The sequence below is a fragment of the Argiope bruennichi genome, chromosome 11 (genome assembly GCF_947563725.1).
Source record: "Argiope bruennichi chromosome 11, qqArgBrue1.1, whole genome shotgun sequence".
In the NCBI taxonomy this organism is placed as follows: Eukaryota; Metazoa; Arthropoda; class Arachnida; order Araneae; family Araneidae; genus Argiope; species Argiope bruennichi.
In genome coordinates, this window is record NC_079161.1 from 78737619 (window position 1) to 78762537 (window position 24919).

Genomic DNA, 24919 nt, shown 5'->3' on the forward strand with positions numbered 1-24919 from the left:
TCAATATTAATTTATTGTTTGGATAACATGAGTCTAAATTCCGAGAATTCTCAATAGTTCGATGAAATTACGAAACGTTTTGATTTATTTTTCTGAAGGAAGAAAGAACGCAAAAGGAAACATCCCATGTAAACAAACAGAATTTCCTATTTTTAACCTTTTCCCCATAGTAACTGATATCAGGAAAAAAAGAATGCACACTTGTTAAGAACCAATTGGCTAAATCATCTCTTTTGCTTTCCATACATCCAGATTTGTAGGAAACATCGCCATTTGGCGAATCCGCTTGGCACTTTTCCCGCTCTTTGTTGCAACCATACAAAAACCCGGATTGACTGAATCCTGTAGTAAACTCCCGCGCTAAATCGATTTCTGTAGTAGTGTGAGTTGGTTGTACACTTTAAGAGTTAAAGAGTCGGGATATATTCTTTAAAATAATTTGTTTTTGTTATTCTTTTTATAAAATCTCATAATTGTATTAACATTCTTTTGTATTTAAATATTTCACATTCAACGTTAGTGTTTATTAGTTAAAAAGAGCGAGCTTTTGTTTTCTTTCACCATGTTTCACAACGGATTAGAAGCCGGTGCAATTGATGAAGCAGTGTTCTGCAATAATTACCCGGTTCACAAGAATTGCAGAGATGGGAATGTGCAATCTGTTAGCAGTATACTATCTTCACAACCCATGCTTGCTGTATCGGAAGATTCTTTTCGAAATTGGACACCTATACATTGGGCTGCGTATTCTGGACATGTAAGAAATAATCTTTAAATTATGTGTTTGTTTCCTAATTAATGAATTAAAAATAAATTTTATTTTGCTGTGTAGATATCCAATGTTTCAGTTGTCTGAATTGCATATTTATAACTGTCAGTACGGCAAAATATAATGATCAGATTGAAAAATACTAATGTACTGGTGGGATGATAAAAAATATAATTTGTTCTATTTCCGTTTTGATTTTCAAAAAATTAACACTTGAAATTTAAATCAAAAATCCAATTTTGTAAAATTAGATCAAGAAGTATCCTTTTAGTATATTTTATAAAGTATTTGGTTTTTTACATAGGTTTCTTAACGGAATCATTTCTTGGAAGACTGCCAAGTTATTTAAGTGGAATATATATATATTTGGAACTTATCGATATTTCTGAGAATTGGTTTTTGGAGAATTTATTAATGTATATTAATCATTAAAAAAAAAGAACTAAATTAAAAAAAATGTATCGATTTAAATATATTATTACTCTCAATATATATAGATCTAAAAAATGCTGATTGCATTTACTTTTTGTAACATCTTGTTTAAAATTTGCTTTTAATTTATTGATTTATTATGTGGGAAAAAAAGATTTTTCTTCTGAGTAGAAGATCCATTTTTTAATGATAATTGTGACCCTTTTGATCGGTTGTGATCGTTCGTTTACAATTGAACATTTTAATCAAAACACATTGAAAACTTTCTTATAATTTTAATTAATTAAATAATCATACCTTGTTGTAAGCCTTCAGTTTTACTCAGATAGTACTTTAATTTTAGCAATCAGTGCGTAAAAAGTTTATATCAAACATAATACAATTGGTAGAACTTGTTTCAAGCAAGTTTATTAGCAATAAAGACATTTAAATATTTATAATTTTTATATTATTTCTTCATAATATAATAATTATAGAAGCGCTTAAATTTTTTTCTTTGAAATTATTACAAAAGTTTTTTTATTTGTTGCATAGTTGAGGCATTTTCGTAAATGTTAAATATTGGTTATAACATTTAAATGGAAAAGTGAAAGATTGCTATGTAAAAGGAAGAATTTTCATGGAAAACCTGAAATAAGTACAGGGATATTTCCCTGAAGTATATTTTCTAGATAGTTATCGGCCATGTTGCTAATTTAATTCAAGTATATGATTACAATTCTACAGAAATTTTTACTGATATAATAATTCAAATCTAAATTGTGTGATGAAAGTATTATTCAACATTTCATTGTAAAAATGATTACTGATTAATTTTTTTTTGCGATTAAAGAAATTTTTTTTTTTCTTCTTCAGTGTTAACAAATGAATAAAACCTTTTGGATATGCATTTGTATTCCTAGTATGGGATTTAATTTTTTTTTTTGTAACTGAAGACTGATAATACTTTGTTAACATTAAAGCACGAATTTAATATAAACTTTTATTTTTAACCTAATTAAGTGATAATACATTTATTTTGATAAAATATGCCTGATGTTAATTAAATAATTAAAAAATAATTAGCATGATCCAATATGGCAAAATTGTTAGCTGTAATTTTTCAATATACATGATGTTTTTGTATCTGTTTTATTTCATGCGGTTTTGCAGATTGATTTAAATATGCAATTTTTGCCTCTTCTGTTTCTTCGTAAGTATTAACCCTCCCCCTCCTCAGAAAGTAAAAAAAGCAAATAGATTAAATTTTATTATTTTTTCATTATTCATAGCATAGTATTTGCAAAAGTCATAAAATATAGTTTATTTTTACATTGACAAACCAGAACATTTTTTTTTTCTACTTTTAAATAAGAAATATATCTATGTTGATTAAGGTATAAACTAATACTTTGGGACCTTGCTTAAGGAACATAATTCATTCTCAAATCTTATTCATAATGTGAAACACTCATTTAGAAAAGCGATTTTTTTTTTTTCCCACCCCCATTGGAATCCATGTAAAATAGGACAGTGCATTTTGTTCCAAATAAAACACTCAAATTTGTATCAATATAATTTAATATTTATAATGCAAGCTTTTGTTTATTAAAAATTTGTTTAAATATATATGTTTTTGATGATACTTCTGGTAAAAATGATCACAGCATTATTGCGAAATAAATTTGTAATGCACATAACCACTGCCATATCATTGTCATACTTCTCAACATAAAATGCAATAATTTCCCAAGTTTTTAGCATTTCCCACTTTTCACAGAAAGATTGTTGCACCATTGGTTTTATTATTTCTTTTTCTCCAGACTAAATCTCTTTCGCATCTATTTGCTATAATGCCCAGTATAATTCTAGAAGTACCTCGGTAGTTCTGGTTACACTCAGTGCTATTGCTATCCATCTCTATCTCCAGAATCTTGGCCAGAAACACAATATTGCCGATTAAGGCTCCACAGGCAGTTATTCAAAAACCGCAAAAGTTAAACCCCTTGGAGTTGTATTTAACATTGCCAAACTTCTTCCATGTAGACAAAAGGGATATCTTAAAACAGTGCTCAACACAAACCGATAGAAGTCAGTATGTTACTTTGTCTCCTAGCTACTTGTTTTGCGAAACATCACTCGTAAAGTGCTCCCTAAACGAGGTTTGACTGTACTACAAACATTTTGATAATTCTTGATATCTATTTAAGACAGAAGTGAAGTCATAGTTATTTTTTTCAATCACCATCTTTCCTGTCTTAATTATAGTTATTAATGATTACTGTTCTAGAAGAATCAAAAATAATTATTGACAGGATTTTAAAAGGTATATATATATATCAGGTTGGAATCTGAATGTATGTCCTTAAGATAGGAAATTTATTATAAAAAGACCCTTCCATTTCAAATTGTTATAGTATATTATCTGTAATCCTTATTTTCACTTGTAACAATTATTTGTTCTTAATGAGATAAGTATATAAGAAGAGATTCTTTTATTAGTATTAAACTTATCCATCATTTGTTTCAACTGGAGAATGAAGTAACAAAGAAAAAGTAATAAGTTAAAGTTGAAAGAAATATATTAAATAGTTCTATGAGGAGAATGAAACTTTAGTTCAAAAGCAGAGGTGAAAAAATTCTATTGCGTCATTTTTACTGTTTTGCAAAGACAGGATGGATTAAGGAACTGTTAACTTTTTATAAAATATGTTTTTATAAAAGTTAAATTAATATAGATAAATAAAAATTTTATCAACTTAAAATAAGCTTAATCAACTGTGTAATTTTTTTAAATTCATAAATGTAGTCTTAATGTTGTTAAATGACTGAGGGATGAAAGAGGACTTGCTCTTTTTTCAAGAAATAGTTGTTACTGCTGAATAAAAAGAATTAATTTGAACATGACAATTATTACTTTCCTTCGGAAAACAAAAGTTATCAATTACTTGTATTTATTCTGTTACTTTTGAATTTCTCTTAAAATAATAAATAAAATTGAAGATTTAACTACTAACTTTAGTGGATTAAGTATAAATGTAATAGAATAGGTATAGGTTAGCATAGCATAAATAAACATAAATTAAGTAAGATTTTCTTAGTTTTCTAATTATTTAAAATTTGTTTAAAATGTTCATTGTGCTAATATATCGTTATAAAATTTTCACCGAAGTTTTATTTTAAATAAATAAAACATAGTAATTTTATAAAAGTTAAAGATTAAAATACAAGTAGTTAAATTCTAAGCTATTGAAAGAATAGTGTATTAAATTATATCTTTCATTCTGTAGTTAGAAGTTTCTAATTTATCAATAATTCTTTGAATTCTAGTTTTGCTAATACTATACTGTGAGAAAGCTTTTCAATATGAACATAGATGAAAATTAAACATCAAAAATTAGATATAGAATAGATGCATAAATTAAAAATAGGTTGGCATCCTATTATACTGAAAAATGCCATAAAATTATCTACCCATTTTATAATTAAAATTATAAAATCGTTATTAAATAATAAATTTTTATTATATATTTTGTTATTTTGATATATATCATGTAATTTGTTAAATACATGTTAGAAATTCGTCCCCTCTGTTTTTAGATCATTTGATGGATTTTTCTCTATAACTAGATTGAAGAACAGTTAAATCAGAATTCTTAAATTCCTGATTCAGTAATCTACATAATTCATAAATATTAAGCATATAAAATTAGAATGTGACAACCTTTTTTTTTTTCTCTCTGGTTTTCAAAATGCTTGCCTCTTATATTTTTTAATCAATAGATAAGCAGAACGTTTATAAAAAGTAAAACTGCTTTGTTTTTTACACGTGCAGATTCTGCGTTGATAATGTATCGTTTTGATAGGGCAGATGATTTAAAAAAAATGTTTACAACACGAATTGGTTGTTACTTAATAGCGTTTTCCCTTTATAATTTTCTAGAATTTTTAGTCTATCAGATCAAAGTAGATGTAGCGTTAGTCCCCTCTTTCACTTCCGGTTTTAACGTTTTTCTGACCTTCATAACACTTTTTATGGATCTTATACTTTTATTGGTCTTTTTATTATTATTTTTAAATGGTAACTAATAAAAGTGGATTCTCGCACGTTTCTCCCTTCTCCCTGGTTTATATCATTATTATTTTAGTCTTTCAAATTATAATTGTAATTTTTTTTTATCTTTTGCTTCGTTAAATTTCAATTTGAAATGAAAATTTGATGTATTGTTGAAAATGGCAAAACGAAAAATATAAATGGCCATGTATGCCATTTCCGTTTTATTTGGTTTTTAGTTCATCATTTAAAATGCACTAAAGTGGTATTTAGATAATAAACTTTTTTCTTTTTTTATATGAATTTTAGGATTTCGTAGCAAGTAAAAAAATTATAATCGAAAATTTTGTTTGAAATGCATTCATTTTTTTTTAATGAATTGTTAATCTTAAGTAATTTTCTGTTATAGCTGAATATTTGTAAGGCATCTTACGGCTTGTCTCATTTTTAATTTGATGCAAGTGCATTAAAATGAATAAAATTATTTTAATATTATTTTGCTAATAGGCCATAACTTTCCAATAAAAAAGAAAATGTAGCTTGAAGATTAGTAAATTGTTTATAGTAACGCGAAAATTACCAACTGAATTCAAACCCATGCCGAAAGCTTTCTTAAAACAATAAAACTAATAAATATTCATGTGAACTGTTACGCGGCAATCATCTATTATGAATATTCCCATGACTGGGAATTGGTCAGTTCTTAAGCAAGCGCTGAGTGGTGGTGAACTGACCGGATTTCGAAATTGGTGGAAAAACAAAAACTTAGTTTATCGTTGTTCTTAATAGAATCAACGATGGGTGACGGTACTTTTCTTATTTTGTCCCCGCGTAGGTGTTCAGGAAGAGCATTGCACTTTGGCCCACTTGTGAATCGGTAAAGGGGTGGTTGCTAGGCAGGATCTTCCTTAGAATTCTTCGGGGTTGTTTTTGCTGTCTTCTGCACTGTTTATTTTGTGAATGCTCTAATTTGTTTCCGGTTTCTGCGTTCGGCATAAACCCACCTGGAAAGTTATTGAAGAGATTTTTTTAAATAGCATATTAATAATGGATGACGAATGATAATTTTTTTGGATTATCTATGACATTGTTTTTTTTTTTTTTAAATAAAGGTTAGTTATAAAAGGTGTATAGATCAGGTAATTGCCGAGTCCCTCCCCCATGTAGAAAATATTCTTTGATTTATTTTGATTTCAAATGGAGTTGTGCAGATAAAATCGAGATTTGGGGGGGGGACAATCGTATGGAAATCTGTAAATTTTATAAAACAAGTAAATTTATTTGATGCTATTTCCCTATGCTTTAATTCTTTTGATTGCGAAAGATGTTTTGTATGTAAATGAGACAATGAGAAGTAAAAAAGTTTTGTGTTCGTGCTTAATATCGCATTTGTAGTTATACTTTAAATATGCACTGCTTATTATTTCTTTCACTTCGCGTGTGAATTGAGTTATATGTATATGAAAGAAATCGATATTTGTACCAAAAAATTGTATATTGAAGGGTTTTTCCCCCCTTCCCTCCCCCACCTTCGCTTTCAGGAAATGGTAGTGCAGATGCATCCGAATTGCTTTATGCAGAAATGATAGTGTAATTCATTCGTTTTCTGATTTTCATTGAATCACATTTTTATATCTAATGACCTTGATGAAGCAGGTGATTTGAAATAACTGCCTATGCAGATGTTCATGCTTTGATGTTAATATGACAAGGAGTGTAGACACCACCGTATTTGCAGTTGTAAAAATGTAACGTCATTTAATATTGCACTATTCTGGATATCTCGATTATGATCTTATTGTTAACTATATAAATAAATGCTGTTCGGATTTCCTCACATTCAAGGTATCTGCTATGCAAAAACAATAGACAGCCATTTTATTTTTTTAAACACTCTCTCTAAATGTTAGTGATACAATAGAACTTCGATTATTTGAGTTGATTGTGATCATAATCAGTTCGAATTATAGATTATAAATTTAAAGTCATACCTTTTCTGCTCAACGAGTTTTTTTTTTTAAATTGCTCATTTAAAATCACAAAAATAAACGGCAAATATTTTTTCATATTGACATTTTAATAAACGTTTATTAGCTATCAAATTTCTTAAACAGTTTTCGCGAATATAGCTAATTTCCATTGTTTTCTTTGCATTTTTCTGCAAAACAATTATCTTGATCAGCAATGCGAAACTCCACGATATGTTTGCAGTGACGTTTTTTATTACGAAAATGTATGGAGTTGTGATAAAATGTTTGAGAATGGAACTGTGTATTAATATCCCCCCCCCCTCCACACACACACACAAAGCAACCTCGAGTTAAAAAAACAAACGAACTCATGATTACTTTTTAGAATCATTCATGCCATAAAAATTGTCGTCAATGACAACTCTGAACCATTGCCTAAAAAATAAGATGGCATTAATACAAAAACGAGAAGCATAATTCGATTTTCCGTTTTTGAATAACAAGCATCTCGATAGAGGTGTTGGTAGAAGTCTGTATCGACTTTCAACTGCTCTTCATTGAATTTCTGTTTATGTTAGAATATAAAAAGTGCAATACTCGTTTTATTTAAAATATTCATAAACGCTACTTACAAATTAACTAAGGACATTTTTAGTAAAAACACATCACATACATATACATTTAATTTTAAATCGTTTGCTCGAAAATTTTCTGCAATTCAAGAGATTAATTATTTTTTTAAATATCGTATGCTTTTTCATTTGATTAATATTTCAGCTGTTCCTGAACCAAATACTTTACTTGTGCTAAACACTTTTTAAACTGATGGTGAGTAATGGTTTGCAGATGCTCCATACATAAATTAAAATTTGCATTTGGATCAGAATAATTTTTTTTTTTCACAAATTGTTATTGAAACTGATTTTTGAAAAGGGATATAATTTTTAACAGTAAAGTTGTTATATTCGTCACCCTTTTTAACTATTCATCAGAAGCTGAAAACTCGATTCTCATTTCCTTTTCTTGTGGTTGTGTGTCAAATTAGTATAGAATTTATTAGTGTACATTCAAAGAAATAAATGTGAAGATTTTTTTTCAAATGGTTACAGTGAATATGTTCTAAATTATAAATTATGACACTGTTTCGAATTGTTCTGTTATTAAAAAAAAAAAAAAAAAGGGCATGAGAATTTAATTGAATATGCAATTTATATTTCAATAAAATTATAAGAGCATTTCTTAATATTTTAATTTGCCTTAGGAAAAAAAACTGCATTTTTTAAAAATATTTATGCCTAGTTATTAAGGCAATCATAGCTTTTATGAAAAATTGCATTGATATTATTTTTATTAAGTATTTTAAATGACTGAAGCATTTAAAAAAATTGATATGTAATGATATATGTAAAGATATTATTTTATTATTAATAATAATAATAATCTAATACTAACTAATTAAACTGGGACAAATCTGTCAAATACTTTGAAACTTAACACTGGTAGATTATAATAAATCTATTTAATGAAAATATTATAAAATTTAAATACTATGTGCATCAATGTTTTATTTATAAGGCTTCTTCTGCATTTGTTTCTTCTGGTGAAGTTATTGTAATCATTATAAACTAAAATAAAGAAATGAAGCCTTAATTAATTTTAACTTCATCAGTATAAATTAATAAAGTATGTAAAATCTGGATGGTTCGTAAAATTAATTTTTGCTTATATTGATTTAATTTTTTACAGCTTTGAAATTCTGATATGTAATCCTTTTGGTATTATTTAAAAGTTTATCATGATAGTTAAATTGCTTTTATTATACAATAAATAGAATGCTTGTACCATTTTCAAAATATCAATGCTTTTAAAAAAATCGTGCATACAAAGATTACGGCATTGATATCTATCTATAAATGATCTCTGATCATTAATAATTTAATCTTGATTTTAATTTTACAGAAATATCTTTTGCTTGTACATATAAGTTAATTGATGTATTATTTGTCTTTTACAGTTGGAATGTGTGCGTCATGTTGCCTCAGTGGAACCCAGGACTATCCACATCCAGTCTTCCAAAACGTTTCAGACACCTCTTCATACTGCATCTGAAGGAGGGCATCCATTTGTAGTTCTATGGCTTTTGCAGGCAGGCACAAACCCGAAAGTGAAAGTAAGCTTTTGCTGCTGAAGCTGGTTTTCTTTTATTTCACTACTAATTTATCACAATCTTTTTACAAGCATGTGCGAATTTTGAAACAAACAAGGTTGAATTAATTATATTTAGTGTTATTTTTTTAGATTTGTGTGTTTATATATAAATTATTTTGAAGTATAAAAGGAATTAATAATCTGAACTAGTTCTAGCTTAGAGATAATCATATAAATAATAGTAAAATTGTTCATGGAATTTGTACTAATTAATGATATTGTAATTTTAGTAATTAGTAATTCTGAAAAAACAATGGTTCAGAGTTATTTGATCCCTTGTAAAAATATATATATTAGTGATTAATGGCTTTTCTTTTAATCTTTTTGCTTTTTCCTTTGATCTGTTTAACTTTGAACCGTTGGTTTTTGCATAGTATAGTTCTTAATTTATGATAATTTAATAGATTTTTTTAACAAGGTGTCCTTCAGCTTAAAGAATTCTTAATTTTTTAAAAAAATTATAGCTTTCTGTCAATCTATCTGTCTAAGCAATTTTTGCCACTTTTGGGTTAAAAAAAAGTTTCCTGAACGAAAATGATAACAATGCATTTAAAAAGAGAATAGTGACGTTTAAAGAAATATTAAACATACTTTTGTCTTTTTGGAGACATTTTGGCACTTTTCTGTTACAGCAGCAAAAAATTTTTTCAGGCACAGCTCTTGAAATGCATGTTATTTTATTGTTTTTACTGCCCAAATTTTATCCATGTATTATATATATTTTTTAAGTTGAATGAAATTGTATTACATAAATTGAATGGATAGGGCATTGTCTTAAGTTGCTCGCAATCTCTGAAAATGGCAGCAGTAAGATTCTATCATATTTGCTAAAGCAGATGTGCTAATCATTTTGCCAAGAATTATTTGAAGATCAAAATTTTAATTTTTAAACAACTTCATGATTTTGTTTAATATAATCTTTATACAAAACTGAAGAACCACTCTCCTATCCATAACCATTGCACTGATTTTTATTTCATATGAAAGCTCGTGATTTTTAGATCTATCGGCAATTACCTTGCCCCATGTTTCATGTGATGCTACAAAATAAAAACTTGGACCGATTTTGCCAATTAATTTCGCCATTTGGCAAGTATTGCTAACTAGTTACTGGTTGTTTATTGTGTTAGTATACAAGTATAATTTAAAATACTTTCTTTTATTATTATAAGATAGTTAATCAAAGTTGATGAACTGACTAAATTTAACACTATTGATTTGATGGAAAAATAGTTGCTCACTTGAAAACAGCTGGAACATTCTATTCCAGATTGAATTTTATGAATAATATTTTTCTCTTATGGTAATGCATATACAATTCTGCACTTCGACTCAATGTTATAATTTATATTAGTAAGATGAATTACAGTATCTATGTTGATCTCATTTTCTTCAACATTAAACTAAACTTTTAACTGCTGGACAGTAAGTTTAAATTGGGATGCATATTACATTTGCAGTGCATAAAAAATTATTAAAGCAATTGAACATTAAATTCCTTTTTTTGTTTGTTTGTTTGTTTAAAATTCTGGTACTTGTGATTAATATTGCATCTTAATAATATACATAAAGTAATTATGACTGTTATGCTAGATAATTGATGTAAAAATGTAAGAATTATTCTAAATTATATTGATAGTTTCAAAATTATCAAATTCCGAAAGTTTGGAAAATATCATGGAAATTTATATTTATTTCATTTTATACCTTGAAATTTTGTGACTGGCTGGACACCATGTTGAAAATTGTTTTTTAAATATTATAGAATTATTGTATTATTCATATAATCCTTTAGATTTGATATTGTTAATCCTAGGTTACTTTTCAAAATTTAAGATACATTTTTCCCTCCCTTAAATGACAAATTAAAGTATTTGATTGCTTTTATACTTTAAGCTATATGAATTGAATTCTGTAAGTAAATATTCAAAAATGATACATAGTGCTTTTGGTGTGCATTCCAGGAATAATACATTTAAATGAATGAATCTGATACAAAATAAACTTATTTTCTATTCTGTTTAAATTTGCCCTGTAGTCATTGTTTGAAAAACTGTAAATTTTATTTATCATGATTGATATCTGTATTTAGTCCCATATTAATGTAAATAAATTGATTTTTTTGTTGAAAAAAGTACATGTTTCTTCATTTTAACCCATTCACAGAATTTATTTATATTGACATTCTTTTATTATTAAAATCACTCTTCTCTTTGATAGATACATTTCAAATAGACAAATTTATCTCCTCCTGATAGATAAATTTTTCAAATTTTTCTTCTACAAAAATAAAAAAAATATTGTGAAATAAAATTTAAATAAATTCTTAAAAAATTATTTTAAATGTTTAAGAGTTTAATTTTTTTGTAAATTATCATAGACTGATGCCTTCCCCCCCCCTTCAGTTTTTAAAATGTATCTGATTTTTCATTGCATTTCAGAATTTGGTTGAAATAAAATCTAAACATTATTTCATTTTAACATTGGTTCTCAAGAATTCATTTCTTTATTTTAAATTGATTGTGTACATGCTTGTAGAAAGATTGTGACGATGAACAATAATTAATTATATAGACTTAAGTTTAAACTAGGTTATATTATTTGTGTAGTATTTATTTCTAGATTTTAGGAACTTGTGATCAAATGATATTATAGTTATTAGTATATTGTAAGTTTATATTTTTTATTATTCAATTTATAAATACAAGTTCTTATACGATTTTATCTTTCTGATATATACATTACTTTTACGCATAAAAATTGTTTAAGTTAGTTTGTTTAAACTTGTCATTTATGTTATGCGTATGCCAAAAAATTATGAATTAACAATACATTTTTTTTCAGATAAGTGCTATTTTTATGTTAATTATTAGTTTACAATAATACAGAAATTTTTCAACTTAATATCTTACTTCATTTTTTGCATGTAAATAATTAAATTCCTATCAAATTTTAATTATTAAAATTATACTTATAGCAGAATATATATATGGTGTTCAAAGGTGTACAGATTTTGCATTGTGTTAACTTTTACAATTATTTTTAAGATGTTTTCATTATTGAGGATCTTAATTGATTTCTTTTTTCACACTTCATATCATTTTTTCTGCATATTGTTGATAATTATAACAATATTTAAATACATTGGTATGTATATATTTAAAACAAATTAAGAAAATTCAGTTTCTTATTAGAAGACAATTATTTTTGTGGAATATTGTTTTCAATCTTTAGTTTCTATTCAATTCTGAATTAATTTTAAGGCCGGGATAGCCTGGTTGGTAGAGCGTTGGATTCGCGTCCCTTAGGTTGCAAGTTCAAACCCGCCGGCCGAAGATTCCCTGCGTGCTTGGTGGCTGACACGCATATAAATCTGTCGTGGTCACAAAGTCCTCCATGTCGAGAGTAATACCACTGGGGGTACTGGTTCAGAGGTGATCGTTCTCTGATTCAGGTCTAATTTACGATCTGTGGATGAGTGAACGAAATGCGTGAATGAAGTCTGCCCCGTAAAAAATGGTTGTGACGTGTGTGTAGTTAAGTCATACTCTTGGCCCTAGTTGGCCCTACAATAAAAACAAGAGGCACTCCCCCTTAGGCTTAAATCGGCTGTCTTCGAACAGCGGACTTGTCCATGGCAAGTGCCATAAGAAACAACAATTAATTTTAAGAAACTGTAGTTTTCTTGTTACAGACAGAAGTTGTCTATCATGTCATTTTTGTATTAAATAGTTCCTTTAAAACAATGTAGCAATGTTTTATTGAAATATCTCCTTCTCTGGAAATATTTCCCTTTCTTCGTTGTAGAGCCATTGTGGCCTGTTACACATTGAATTCATGAATGTCTTTTCCGTATTGTAGTGAAGTTTTGAGGGTAAGATTTAGTTCAGATTTCTTTTTTATCATGTGTCCATGGTTTAAAATTCTGAGTTGCATCTCAAAACATTTTTTATGTGTCTTCAAAATAGAATATTATTTTAACTAAACTAGATCTTTCCTTATGCTAAAACAGAATTTCTACTGCGAAAGTGAATATTATGTCTTCATTATTAGAATTTCATATTGTAATCTTTTGTTTAGAAAGTGGATGCTGAGTCATGTATCTGATAGGTTGATATTTTTTACACTTTTTTGAGAATATCGCATTTTTAATTGATGCTGAAAACTTTTCTGTGTTATGCATTTGATTGTTATTCATCTAGTTGGAACACATTTGACTGCTAGTGATTTTTAATTTTTTTTTTAATTGCTGCAATTTTCTTTTCTAATATAAGATAATTGCCCAACAAATATGTATTCAAAAATTTAAAAGCTCAGAATTTATATTCGGTTTTTTTTAAATTAGTGTTTTAATCAATCGTGTCATTAATTTATTTTAGTGAGTTTATGGAAGGCCAATTTATATATTTATGGCACCTTCATTTTAGTCTTGTAAAATCAAATGCTTCATCTTATAATTTTAAAAAGAATTTGAATTATTAAACCGTTATTCTCAAAATAGTTAAGAAAGTACAATATCTACACAACAGATGCAAAAATGATAAATCTACTTTTGCATTCTGTTAAGAGCAATCAAGATCTGTACATCTAGAACAATTTTATTTCATGTATAGATTTAAGAATAGATTTATCAGTTGGTTTTAAGCATTTTATGCTATTTTGGATCATAATTTTGAATTTTGTTAATTCACTGTAACTTATATTAGTTAAAAATATCATTGTTTGCATGCCTTTAAAGTTTTACTAGTTTAGCTAATACTTTATAATATTGGTGTTTTATTTTTTCTGTGAACATATTGATTATGATGTTGAAATTTTTTTTTGTGTAGAATTTGTAATTCATTTTTTTGTTGTGCATCATGCAAATTATCAAAAGTAATCCTTCTGACTAGGATTTTTAATAAAATATTTTTAATTTTAAAATGTTTAGATTATTTAATTTTTAGAAACAACTTCCATTTTATATTATTTAAAAAAATGTATTACTTTTGATACTTTGCAGAATGCTGGATTTGTTCCATTTTTCCTCCTGGTCTGATTAAATTGACTTCTCAATTTAAATATGAATATTAACAACTGTTATACATACAATATTCGACATTATTTTGCTCTTTTTAATTATTGCAAATTTAACCTAAAATTAGTTATTTAGTTAAATGTCAAAGAGTGAAGTATAGCTATTTGAGTTAATGCAAAATCTCATGATTACAAGAATATATAATTTTCTTTACATTTATAAAATGAAGATATAAGATCAGATTTTGTAAAAGGATTTGTAATGTGTTGAATTGCTTATTGTCATATTGGAACACATTTTAAGTAAGACTAATCCATGTATTTTGTTGCTCAAATGGTTATATTTCTAACTTATATTCTATTAAATTATTATTTAAATAGTTTTGAGTAATTTTCTTTTAAAACATATATAAAATATATCTTAAAAATGTTCATCTTGTGACTTTAAAGATTATTTTATTTATTTCTCACTGTTTATTATTAGAATTGAGATTCAAATAATTTAATTATCAGTTCACTAAGAATGCCATTTGCACCATAGAAAAGTATTTTTAAGCTGTATATTTGAATATTGAATTGATATTTGAATAAGAGCAATCCAGTTATGTAAATCAGTTGTAATAAAAGTTTTTGAAATGTTAATGATTTTTTTAAAAATAAACTGCATAATAATGATGTTGCTACTTGATTAATGCCCTCATTTGCAGTTTTCTTTGCATTTTACTACAATATAATCATTTTTAAAAAATTTATATCCTGAATATTTTTGCCTGTGCAGGGTTAAGATCTCGTGTCTTTAAAGATTGACCAGTTAGACTGACAGTTATTCTGTTTGATACATTTCAAGACACCTAAAAATAATTTTCCCTTTGAAAATACTTGTTTTCAAAGTATAACATGTTTTATAGGATACATTTATTTCTAAATTCTTGCTACTTGCTATTCTTGCTTGTGAATGAAATAAACTTTTACTGTGATAAGTATTAAAAAATGAACCAGTGTCTGATTATAGCACAAATGATTTCACCAAACTTGTTAAATTTTATATTGATACTTTTATATGGTAAATCTCCTAAATTCCAACACTGATTATTACTGTTAGCAGATCTGCATTATTTAGCTGATGCCCATTTATCATATGGGGACAAAACTTTTATTTTCCCCTCCCCTTCCTCCAATAAAGGAACTGTTTATACTATCAAAATGGAATAATTGATCACTTGGTGTAAATGGTTTAAAATTGAAATCAGAATTGTATTTACATTTATTAATATTATAAGTTATATATTACAAATTAATTACAATTTTAATTTTAAATTGTATTTCAATATAGTTGGAGAAATAATATAAATTATAGTTAAAAAATATATATGTTTATTTTATACATATGGCATTTTGGCTTTAAAATGAAAACTGAAGCTAAGATTTATATATAAATATTTTTAAGTTGAAAATTTTCTTATTTATAGATTCAAGTAATTTTTATATATAAAAGAAATTGACTGATAATTTGTTAACTATTTAAAAATTTTTGATAGTGTCAAGTCAATAAATAATATTTAATTTACTTGATTTTAACTTTTATCATTTAACTTTTCCTATTGTACTCATTGTAATTCATTGTAAAGCCTATAGATTTTGAAAAGTTTTAATTAAAAAATTTTAAGTTAGTCTAAGTAATTCAATAGTTTATTTTGTATGCTGTATGTAAATGCAAAGCTCATTATTGTTCCTTATTGGCTTACCACTTCTTTCTGCAATTTTTTATTTTTCTAAATAACTCATAAAATTGAAGAATCAGACAAAAAGTAATTTTATTTTCAAATATAAAGCTTAATAAAATCTTTTTTTTTGGTAGTATCTAATGAATATAAACTTTTTTTTTTTTTTTTTTTTTTGAGATTTACATGAATAATATCAATGATCACTCGCATTACACATTTTAGTGTATTAGTATCGCAGCATGCTTTCATTTCATTTGTTACACTGCCATTTGTTTCTAATGAAAATAGAGATTGATGCATACGTGTACCATATATATATAGATTTGCTAACTGCCAAATAATGTTTGAGTGAATAGATAATTTTGAGAATTATCTTAATAAGATATGAGAAATTTGGTAATGTGAAATTCCAAGTTTTTATCATTTTGTATCAAGAAACAATTTTATTGCCTTTCTAAAATTTGAATTATTTAATTCTTTATATTCTTTTAAAGAAGTTTTTAAGCTTTATTTGTTTTAAAAGTTAACTATTCAATTACTATTTACACCTGAAAACTGGTATTTCTAATTATATGATTGAATACATTGTCTTTGCATTTATTTCCTAGTTTATATGAACCATGATGTAATACAACAGTTTCCAAGTTATCAATGTATATTAAATGTAACTATATAAGTATAAGACTCTTTTAAAAAGAATAATATAATATAAAATAGTGTTATAAATAAGAATATTAAATTTATAATTATATCCTATATTACTTAATCATATGCTAACTTCAAACTGACGTATTTGATATTATACAAAATCAATATTTTAATGCATAATTATGTATAATAGGATAATTATGTATAATAGGAAAGTGTAATCATATGCTTTCAGTTAAATTATGTATCTAGTAAATAATTTAATGTCTTAATAAAAATTGATCAAATTATTTACCTATTCATTTTTTATTGCAGCAAATTTTAAATGTTAAATTTTTAATTATTTTCTTATATTTCAAATTTTATTTCAGGTTTCATTTAAAATTTCGAGAAGGGCAGGGTTTTAATTCTTATACTTTTAATAAAAAATCAACACCATTCTTATGTTTTAGCTTTGGTATTAAAAGCTTTAGCTTTATTTTATAAAAGCTTAGCTATGCCCAAGTTTTATTAGCTTTGGTATTAAAAGCTTTAGCTTTATTTTATAAAAGCTTAGCTATGCCCAAGTTTTATTAGCTTTGGTATTAAAAATGATTGAATATCAGCGAGCCAACAAGATGGATTTAAATTGAATATCAGCTTTTATTGTATAAAATGATCTTTCAGATCTTGATCTTGATATTATAGCATTTTGGTGAGAAATTTCTTTTTTAAAAACATTAATTCAAGTTGATTTAAAATGAAGGTAAGCGTAAAAATTGCTGACATTTTAAATTTGAATCAATTTCAAATTTTTATCATTCATTTTAACATCATTTCAAGGCATAATTCCAAATGAAAGTAGATAAATGAAGAAGCAGTTTTATCTTTGCCGCAAGGATATTTATGTTATAAAAAGAACAAACAGACCAGTTTTGATACTGAAACCCTATAAATGAGTATATATTGTCTATTAATAACCACTGCATGTTTAAAACATTAATTACGACATGCACTGATTATATTCTTTCTTCATTAAAGATGCATTTGAATACCATTAGCAGAAAAATAGATAAATTGGGCATTTAATGTTTATTAACTTTTTAGTGGCTTGTTGATTCATTCAAAAATATGCATACAATGGACATGTTATTTGGCTGTTAATCTGTTAAATGAAATGGCTGAAGCATATGTATTGTACTTTTAGAATAAGTTACTTTATTATACTTTTAGAATAAGTTAGTTATATTTAATTGAAAAGAACAAAAATATATATTTTACGACATATTTTATATGTGTAATCTAAATAAATATATTTAGTTTTTTTAAAAAATAATAATATGGAGCAAAATTATGTTCTGTATTTCATTTATTAAATTGCAGTTTTCTGCCAGTGAATATTGAGAAGTTCAATTTATCAGTTTGATTATTATATGATCTTTGTTTTTGAACATGATAATGTGTGAAATCTTTATAGGGAGTTAAGCAACTCGTTTTCAGCCGACAAACTTGTTACTTGTTCAACCAAATAATGTTGAGAATCTTGAGTAATTTATTCATTTGGGGGTCATTCTTCTAAAAGTATGTAAAAATTTTGGTTACTATAGTGGATTTTGAAGTCTTCTCACTCCTGGATTTCTGAAATTAAAAAAATAATTTTTAAAGCTGCTTTTATATTTTCCGCAGTGCCTTATTTAAATTTATATATCATAAGTTTGTTGATTAATCAAATTTCAGAATGCATGCAGTATTTGAATTCATAAATCTGTAATTTGAAAATATTTGAATTGGAGAATAATTTAACTAATTATCTATCGCAATATAATTCTCTTACTAAATTCTTGATAGGAGTAAAACAATTTCAACTATGCCATCTGTTTTATACATTTTATTTGATTTTGATTGCGACGTTAAATAATATAAAGAATATAAAAATAAGAGGAAAGAAATAAAATTTATAAATGGGAATAGGAATGCAGAAATTAAAGTTGGAAAGGGGGGAGAAAGCATTTTGTTATACTGCCTGAATTAGTGGAAAAATCATCTATTGCGGAGTGCTTGAAAGGAAGTTTTTTAACAACAGTATGTCAAATCAACTGCAGATACATTACCAAAGAACTTATAATTTTATACCAAAAAAATGTATGCACTCTTTAGACTGAAAACTGGGAAATGGAAACATCTTCTGAATTAAAGAAAATGCCTCATATTATTCTTTTATTTATTAAAGACTAAAGAAGAATCAGGATTTATGAATTTCATCTTTTTGAATGATATAAAATTAAAGAAAAATATTATGAATGAAACAAAAATTTTCAGTCTTGTTATTATCTTTGATTCTCGGTAATGTACAAAAGCCGTGAAATAGTGAACAGCCAATCAATCTTCTAATTTTTTATCTCTTAATTTGAAGATAAGTATAGAAGAAAAAGGTAAAAAGAGAAAGATCTATTTATGAAGACGTGTTGAAAATTTATTTTGTATTTATTGAGAAGACAATTTTTTTTAGTATCTGTTCAACTTCTGTATCAAAAAGATCATGAAGAAGAATCAAGCTGAATGTGAATTTTGAGCTTTTTGTAAAATAATTTAAATACTCGTTAAAAAAAAAAAATCTTTCCACTTATATAATTAGAAGGATTTTGGATATGAAATCTAAAACGACACAATTTTGAATCTTTTCCTCTTTTTTTAATTACAATATTTGCTGTTAACAAATATTTAAATTATAAAATTTCCCCCAGTTTCATGAATATTGATTTTATACTCCTAAATTGGGAGGGAGGGGGGGGGGGCTTAGAATCTTTCTTGAGGATTATTAAAATTGTTTCAAGATTCTGTTCTCAGTTTATGCATTGAAAAATAAGCTGCCTTTCAATTCCCTGAAGAATATTGTTGTTATTTAGTTGTGGTTCGAGAAGAGGAGCTTTTAGTTTCAATTTAAAACTTCCAGCAAATTGTCTTATATAGTTTGTTACAGTTTTACATTTATTTATGACTTAAATGGATTGTCGTATGTGTTAATTGGTCTAGATTGTAATCAATTACCGAGATTTATTCAACATATACTGTAAACATTTAATGTGCATAATATTAATAAGGCATTTAAAAGGATTACAACTATAGGAAGACACTGAAGAAAAACATTGTTTAATTAATATAGAACTGAAGAAAATATAATATAGCTAATACAGAGAAGCTGAAATGCAGATATTTCTGGTCACTTTCTACACTTGTAGAAGAAAGCAGACAATGGAATCCATTTGAATGATCTGTAACAAGTATATGATTTAGCAACTGTTATGATCAGGAAGATTGATATTTTCAAATGGAATTATTTGCATATGATACAAAGAAGACAAGTTTGAAATTTTGCTGTTTGCTGGAAGAAAATGGTCTTCAGTGCTACAAATCAACAATGTTTCTGAAGTTAACACTTCCAAATGTTTTATCTGTGAATCACAGGTGACTCAGTATCAAAATTATTTTTCATTTTCTCTTTTTCTCATTCTTTGAACGTGTTGTAATGAATTTGAAAAGTGATTTAAAACCGATGCCTTAATTTTTAGGTTGATCTTTTAAAGATGGTTTTGGCTGCCTCTCTTTTTTTAAGGGCTAATGAATGACCTCTGTGCTATTTCAGCTAAAAATAAATGTGGATTAGTGCAAAGCCAGCTTGGAGCTCAAATTCCAGCAGTGGATTACATATAAAGAACATCTAAACACTGTCTTGTATGCAACTAGGGCTTTTTAGACGGAAGCATCTGTGCTTCCTCTGGTAAGGGAACCGGGCAACTCAAGTTTAGGAGTGTGATCTAATGTTTCACTTTTTTTTCCAGATTATGGGAAAATAGATGAAATGTCTTAATTCTCTGCAAATGGAATTTCCCTGCAAATGTGCAATTGTTAAGTTTACTATGTTTTTGTCTTATTTTTTGAAATCTTATTTGAAAACTTTACGATGTTTCTTCTAATTCTTTCATGATTTTATAACTTAATATATAATCTTTTTTCTCTTTGTGTAATTATGATTCTTTCTAATTAATTTGGATTGCTATATGTGTGATTGTAGGAAGAGATTGTTTTACTTATTTTTTAAAAGATGAACTCCAATTGTTGCTGCTTGTTCACTGTTCTGAATATATATTTGAAGCTTGATTATTTTGAGAAAATTGCTTTTCTTTTCATGCTGTTTCTTTTTTTGTAATATGAACAGAAGTTTTTTACTTTTAAATTTCATACTAGCTTTTCTTTAATCAAATATTCCTGCACATTTTGGTCACTGTCCTGATATGCGAGTGACATATGAAGGATAAATTAATCAAATTTTAATATTTCATGTTTTTTGTACAAGACTTGCCTTTTTTTCATTCAGATTTGCATCTGTTTCTTCTGAGGAACATTGAATGCTATAAAAAAAATAAAATTGCATTAAAAGCTATTTTACCAATATACTTTTTTTTTTTAAAGATCTTTCTGTTTTGGCTTTCATTTGAGCATTTTTTCTCCCCCATTCAGAAAGTAGTGGTCCTTTTTCTGTAAAAAAGTAATTGATATTTTGTTTACTTATATTAAGTAAATTGAGTCTTGTAAAATGGTTTTGGGAAATTTATATCTCAGAAAATCTTTACTTCAGAATGAATTCATACTGTTTTCAGTGTATAATTAATGTTTTTTTGAAAGGTGTTCAGATGTAGCACAAAATTCTTGAACTTAAACAGATTTTAGTTACTTTCTAAGAGTTCTCTTGCCTTTGAAAAATGCCAGAATGCATTAATTTCTTTAGCATCTGCTTATTAGCTTGATTGTTGTTAAATTATGATATGTAATTTGTTTACTTGAGGATTTGATTTATTCTTACAAGTTGAATTTACTTGAGGATTTGATTTATTCTTACAAGTTGTGTATTCTTGTAAGTTGTATTGAACCAGAAAAATTTTAATACTGACCACTAAGTGTTTATCTTTGCTTCTAAGATTTGGATTATTCCTAATGGATGTTGTAGATTGCCCAAAGTCTAAAAACTCTTTTTATCTACTGTAATTATTAACCATTTAATTGGTTTCGAATGTGGAAAATTATCCCATGCATTTCCCAATAATGATTGGAACATAGGTACTCTTTTTATGTACATTTAAGAATTGCTATTTTAGGGAGCTTCAACTTCTGAATAGTTTTTTTCAATGAGCTAAAGGGAAGCAGCTTTTAATTTTTTTTTTGTCTTAATTTTATCCTATATTTTGAATATATATATATATTTTTTTGTGGGTATGTCTGAGTGAGTGGATGTAATTTAATCCATCGAATTTATCAATTTACTTCTTTAATCTTGTAGGTTCTTTTTTTATGTAAATTACTTTTTTAGGTGCTGTTTCTAATTTCATGACACTTGATTCTTAAACCTAGTTGAACATTTTAAAATTTCCGTGGCTTTCATGTGAAATACTTTTTTTTTTTTTTAATGAATAAGTGATTCTAAAAATCTCTATAAATTTTGAGAAATTGTAGTTAGCAGTAATTTTTCAATGATTTTTCCTGTAATTCTAAATATGTCTTTAATTTCAAGGCTTGGAATATTTAATTTTGAAAATTTTTTAATAAGCTTTGTTGCTAATCCCATTATTCTGATTTGGAATTTTGGCTTGGGTTTTATAATAATCCTTGCAAGTAGGAATGAATATAGCTTCTTCATTTAGTCACTTGTGACTTTTAATTAGGCATTGAATGTCCGTATAAAGCTGTTGCCATAAAGCATAATTTTAGCTTTTTTTTTTTTTTTTTTTTTTTTAAAATTTTTTGTTAACTATTGAAAGTATATATTCTCCAATCTGAATCCTTAAACATTTCCCTATGAACCTTGTCTTCATCATACAATTTTAGATTATCATGAACAAATAGGTTCTTTGGTATTGTTCCTTTTAATACTTAGGTTTTTTTTTTTTTTTTTTTTTTGACATTTTGCGTGTCATCAATTCAATTTTCAGTGTTCTCTTTTTAATTTAAATTCTTCTCAGTTTTTGGAGGTTTGTTCTTTATTTTAAAAAATAGCTCTTTGTTAATTTTTTGAAGCTAATCAAAAGCTTTTTTTATCTTTCACCTCTTTCTTTTTAATTCTTATATAATCAAAAACATAGTTTACTTAACAATTGCTATTCAATTTATTTCACCACCTTAAACCTAGATTTCACAAACTCCATATTATATGAAATTGAATTGTGTTCGTAAAAATATGTAGAATTCCATTTAGTTATATGTATTTTATAGTGTTTATTGTGTTTTATATTGATATTGTTTTGAAAATAGGTTTTACAATTGTCTGGAATAAAATTTGTCACTCAATTTTTCATTAATATTAATATTTTTATAATTAATTGTAAAAATAATTAAACAAAACCTATGTTATATGGTTAATGTTAATTAATCTTAAGTTAGGTGAAATTAATCTATCAATCCATTAGCAGTCATCATAAAATAAGAATTTAGATGTTTTTATAGTTGAAAATTATATTGTTTAGTGAAGGAAAAGTAAGACTAACAGATTTTAGATACGCATAAATACAATTATGCAGTTAAACCTCTCTATTTTAGATGACATAAATTCTGAAATAATAATGAACAGCATATTGAACACATTTCATTTTAAATTGCTATAATACTGCAATAATAATAGATACAAATTAATTTATAAAGATTTATTATTGATTATCATTTGGATTCTCTGTTATTTTAAAAATATATGATTGAAACAGTGTTATGTTTTAATTATCATACATAATATTACTATAAGTAATTTGCACTTTGATTTCAATTTATGAATAGATGTATTTTCATCATTTCATAATTTTGTAAGTGCAAGATAGTGATTAAATATTTTTAGAATGGAATCTAAGAATCTGTGCTTAGATAGTTTCTCATTTAATTTCATTTAACAAAAATTATGAGATTTTTCAAAGAATGCACTGAACATCTGTTTATGAATATATATTATGAATATTTCATAACACTTGCTTAACTTGCTTTCATTTGTTGTTAAGGTTCCGTATGTTGCGAGAACTTACTTTAAACAAAACAGAGCCTGTTATTTTTAGCAAAATAATTAACACTATATGAGGGCTTAAATATAACAGACTAAAGTGTAATTAAAACCAATCCATTAAAAATAATTATGACGAGGTTTAACTGCATAGTCTTAAAATAATTAAATAAACATAAAATGTGTGAAAAAACACGTTACATTTTTTAGAAACATGATTTTTCTATATTAAAAAAAAAAAAAAAAAAAAAAAAAAATCTGTGTTGTATTCTAATTTTTTAACAAAAATTATGTGAACAATATATCTTGTTTTTGTTGGTATTCATTTTGCTTTTGATCATAAAGAATTGTTTAAAATATTTGTTAGCAAAATATTTGCACACAGAATTTCTACCTGAAAATTATCTTTAGTCAAAATTGTATTTGATATGAGATTGTCCCAATCTGAGCCTTCCTAGTTTCAGGATTTTTTTAAAAATAAATAATGTATTTTTTTTTAAAAAAAAAACCCTCTTCAGTTTTATCGAATTCTTAGACTTCCTAGTCAGATTTTGATTGTCTTTGATATAATACAAGTACTGAATTCAAGCTTTTTGATAAGATTTTTAATTAATATTTTTTGCTGAAAAATTTATCTGCATTCATTTCTGTGATTTAAAAAATCTTGTTTTGTTCAGATGCGATACATTTCTCTGAATATTGGCATTTTCAGAATCAATGTGTATCATTCTTAGGATAAATATTCTTCAATTAATGATACCTATTTTATTTCATATTGTTTGTTTTGCATGACTCATTATTTTATGAAGTTATGCTGTTTTTGCTCCAAGATTGTCATGCCTGTTAGTTAGATATAAAAAATCCTGTCCTGTTAAATTGATAAAAGAAAAGTAACTTTTTCTCCAAATTTTTGTAAAGAAAATGGTTACCTGAAATTCCTAAATATCGGAGTAATTTTCAATACAGAAAACAAAATAATAGGAGCAGGCTATTAAATTTCATTTGGTGGAAATTCTTTTTATAATGGTTTTGGTTAATTTTGGTATCTTCTAGCCTTGCTGGGCATTTCAGATTGATCAAGAATATTTCTTTATTTTAAATTGCTGA

At 26.2% G+C, this 24919-nt stretch overlaps 1 protein-coding gene across 1 annotated transcript in view; it reads left to right on the plus strand.

The window, feature by feature from the left end:
- The first annotated feature begins 357 nt into the window (after nt 1–357).
- The window catches only part of LOC129956488 (ankyrin repeat domain-containing protein 10-like), a 32121-nt gene continuing 7559 nt past the window's right edge, over nt 358–24919 (plus strand). Inside the window, exons 1-2 of the mRNA XM_056068407.1 lie at nt 358–757; nt 9219–9374. Coding sequence (XP_055924382.1) covers nt 563–757; nt 9219–9374 — 351 coding nt within the window. The 5' untranslated portion in view covers nt 358–562. The remainder of the gene's footprint in view (nt 758–9218; nt 9375–24919) is intronic.